The sequence below is a fragment of the Gekko japonicus genome, unplaced genomic scaffold (genome assembly GCF_001447785.1).
Source record: "Gekko japonicus isolate JY-2015 unplaced genomic scaffold, Gekko_japonicus_V1.1 scaffold2783, whole genome shotgun sequence".
Classification (NCBI taxonomy): Eukaryota; Metazoa; Chordata; class Lepidosauria; order Squamata; family Gekkonidae; genus Gekko; species Gekko japonicus.
Window position 1 is genome coordinate 205,467 of NW_015161487.1, and position 3,081 is coordinate 208,547.

At 50.9% G+C, this 3,081-nt stretch overlaps 1 protein-coding gene across 1 annotated transcript in view; it reads left to right on the forward strand.

The window, feature by feature from the left end:
- EPS8L1 (EPS8 like 1) overlaps positions 1-1,712 on the forward strand; it is a 41,655-nt gene extending 39,943 nt beyond the window's left edge. The window contains exons 19-21 of the mRNA XM_015429169.1: positions 2-122; positions 748-880; positions 1,557-1,712. Coding sequence (XP_015284655.1) covers positions 2-122; positions 748-880; positions 1,557-1,625 — 323 coding nt within the window. The 3' untranslated portion in view covers positions 1,626-1,712. The remainder of the gene's footprint in view (position 1; positions 123-747; positions 881-1,556) is intronic.
- The last annotated feature ends 1,369 nt before the right edge of the window (positions 1,713-3,081 follow it).

The window sequence follows — 3,081 nt, forward strand, 5'->3', positions numbered from 1 at the left end:
ATGTCTGGCCGTAGCAAAAATCTTCATATCCAGCGTTCCCCAGACACCAGTGTGCCTTTAGGCTATGACTCCAACCCTGCCCAGGTCCAAGCCTGGCTAGAGGCCAAAGGATTCAGCCCACTGTGAGTTGACGTCTGTTTCTTTTGGAAACCATTTTGAGTTGGCCTTATGGTCTGAGCACACTCCTTTACCTGCCTTCCTGGATTTTCTGCTTTTTCATTTCTCGTTGGTGCCTGTAGGTCTTTCTGCACATGAGCCAGTCATGAGGCCTACACAAGCCAACTTGTCCTGCCCAGTTTTCCAAATTCCCAGGCACCTGACCGCTCTTGAGTGGCTTTCTGGTTGACCACCACATGAGGCATCTCCAACTTTCGGATATTGCAGCTTCTATTTTGCCATCTCTCCGTTGCTAGCGATGGGGTCTTCTCCAGTACTGATGCCAAATTTGAGGCTTGGAGAAATATATCTGCCCAGATTAGATTTTCCCGGTTGGCTACTGCTGGGGCCTCCCTGCTTTCTCATTGGCCAGTGCTAGTTTGTGAGATTCTAAAGAGGCCCTCTTTGCTTAGTGTCAATTCTGACAGCTGGTACAAACATTTTGCTTTTCATCTGTCCAATCCTCTGCCTCTGTATGTGCAAGTCAAGTTTTGTTTCTATTCCATGTTTCTGTTTGCGTGTAAATGGCTGGCAGTCCCTTTCTCCCTGCGTGACTCTCTCTACCCTTCCGGCCTTCTTTTCCTCTCCCAGGACTGTAAGTGCCTTGGGGGTTCTGAATGGAGCTCAGCTCTTCTCCTTGCAAAAAGAAGAATTCAAAGCCGTCAGCCCAGAGGAAGGAGCTCGGGTCTACAGCCAGGTTACAGTCCAGAGAGCCCTCCTGGAGGTACTGTAACTCTCAGGTCTTGGAAGCTAAGCAGGGTTGACTCTGGCAAGTACTTGGATGTAGGGTTGCCAAGTCCCCGCTGTATGTACAGCGGGGGACTCCAGCACCACTCCGGGAGTGCGCGCGCCGCAACCACGTCACCCGGAAGTGATGCAACCACATCGGGCACGCCGGGGGCGGGGCCACAATCATCCAAGGGAAAACCATAGAGTTTTCCCTCGGATGACCGCGGACCTGCCCCCAATGCACCCGATGCGACTGCATCACTTCCGGGTGACGTGCTGACACCGGGCATGTCGCGTGCTTTGGGGGTGGGGTTCCCCCCGGGGCCCGATCCGCCGCCGGTGGGTAATGGGCCTCTGGGGTGGGGGTTTCCCCACCCCCTGGGGGGACTTGGCAAGCCTACTTGGATGGGAGACCTCCTTCGAATACCAGAGGCAGGAGGCGGAGGCAGGCCTTATTCAGCCACCTCTCTGAATATCCTCCAAAAGAGTCTAGTGGGTTGCAGCAAACACACCAGGAACAATGGGGGTGTGGACAAGCCGGAAAAAGGCTGATTTTCCACAACACTGGAGTTCCTCTTATGTGTAGCATAGTCCATTACAGAGCGATTGGGGTGTGGAAGGGTTGATCCTTGCACGAAGGGCAGTGTTCATTCATTTTCTTCTTCTTCTAGGATTCTGGGAAAATATCAGAGCTGGAGGCAGTGATGGAGAGGCGGAAAAGGAAAGTAGAGGGCATTTGACTGGCTAGAGACCTCCCAAATACCAATGCAAGAGTGCCCTCTGCAGGAAACCTGAGGGACTGCATGGTAACAGGCTCAAAAGAACGTTACAATTCAATACATCACCTGTTTCTCACTCCACATCCACCAGCATCCATTTAATTAAGCCAAATGTTTTCCATTGAATTCACGTTTACTTCTTATCTTCTTGAAAAGGACAGCTCTCTCCAGTTATAACCCGGCGTTCCTTTTTGAAATCTACATCATGGAGCAGCCTCGTAACTCCCCCTCTCTCTTCCCAGCGGAAAAAGTAGGATGACCGCACCATCTGCCTCTTGAAAAATGGAAGATATTTATATTGTATTTATTTCCTCCTGTTGCAGAATTAAATACTGTTTGTGCCATTCCAAAAAAAAAAATGCAAAAGTTTGTAACCATTTCAGTTCAACTTTCCCTGCTGCATCCAGCAGATATCCATAGAAAATGTTGGCTCAAATCGAATTTATCTCCAACTATGCACATTCCTATTGTTACATTCATATTTACACATATAAGTTACCTCTTACTAACTCAGACCATTGATCCTTATAGCCCAGTATCATTTAGTCTGGCCGGCAGTGGCTGTCCGGAGCGTCGTCAGAGAGCGAGCGGGCACATAGATCTGCCCAGGGGTCATTTCGTAGAAAAAGAGCTAGGGGAACTCATTAGCATAACTCATTAGCATATGCCACACCCCCTGACATCAGGGGCCCGGCGGTGGACCTGTAAGGCCAGCGGGAGTGCAAGGAAGCCCTGCCAAGGCCCTCCCTGGCCCCAGGCAGGGGTGGGGAGAGGAGGGGAAGAAGCAACTTACCTTCCCTCTTCTCCTGCTTCCTCCTGGCTGAATGAGGGCTGGAAGCGGGGCGGCCGGAAGCAGGGGGCGGGGCTTCGTCATGTGCCCCGCCCCCCTGCACCTCACCCGGGGGAACTGTGTTCCCCCACGTTCCCCCCCGAAATGACCTCTGGATCTGCCTTATACTGAATCAGATTGTTGGTCCATCAAGGTCAGTATTGTCTACTCAGACTGGCAGCTGCTCTCCAGGGTCCCAGGTAGAGGTCTTTCACATCACCGGCCACCTTAACCTTGTTACTGGAGATGCTGGGGATTGAACCTGGGACCTTCTGCATGGTAAGCAGATGCTCTACCACTGAGCCATTGCCTGCCCCTGAGAGAGAGAGGTATCTCCCAACATCCACACCTTGATATCCTTTAACTGGAAATGCAGGGGATTGAACCTGAAACCCCAGCACATGCTCTGTCACTCAGCCACTCTTCACTGCTTTCTCAGTTCTTTACTTAAATTAAGCCCTGGCTACTGTTACATATGTTGCGCTGCATCATGGGTTTTGTAGTTGTAAATCAGCATAAAGATAGTCATCGTTGTACATAGGTATTTGTTCAAGGTCATAACGTTTGCAGTCATGGTTCCAGCTCCAT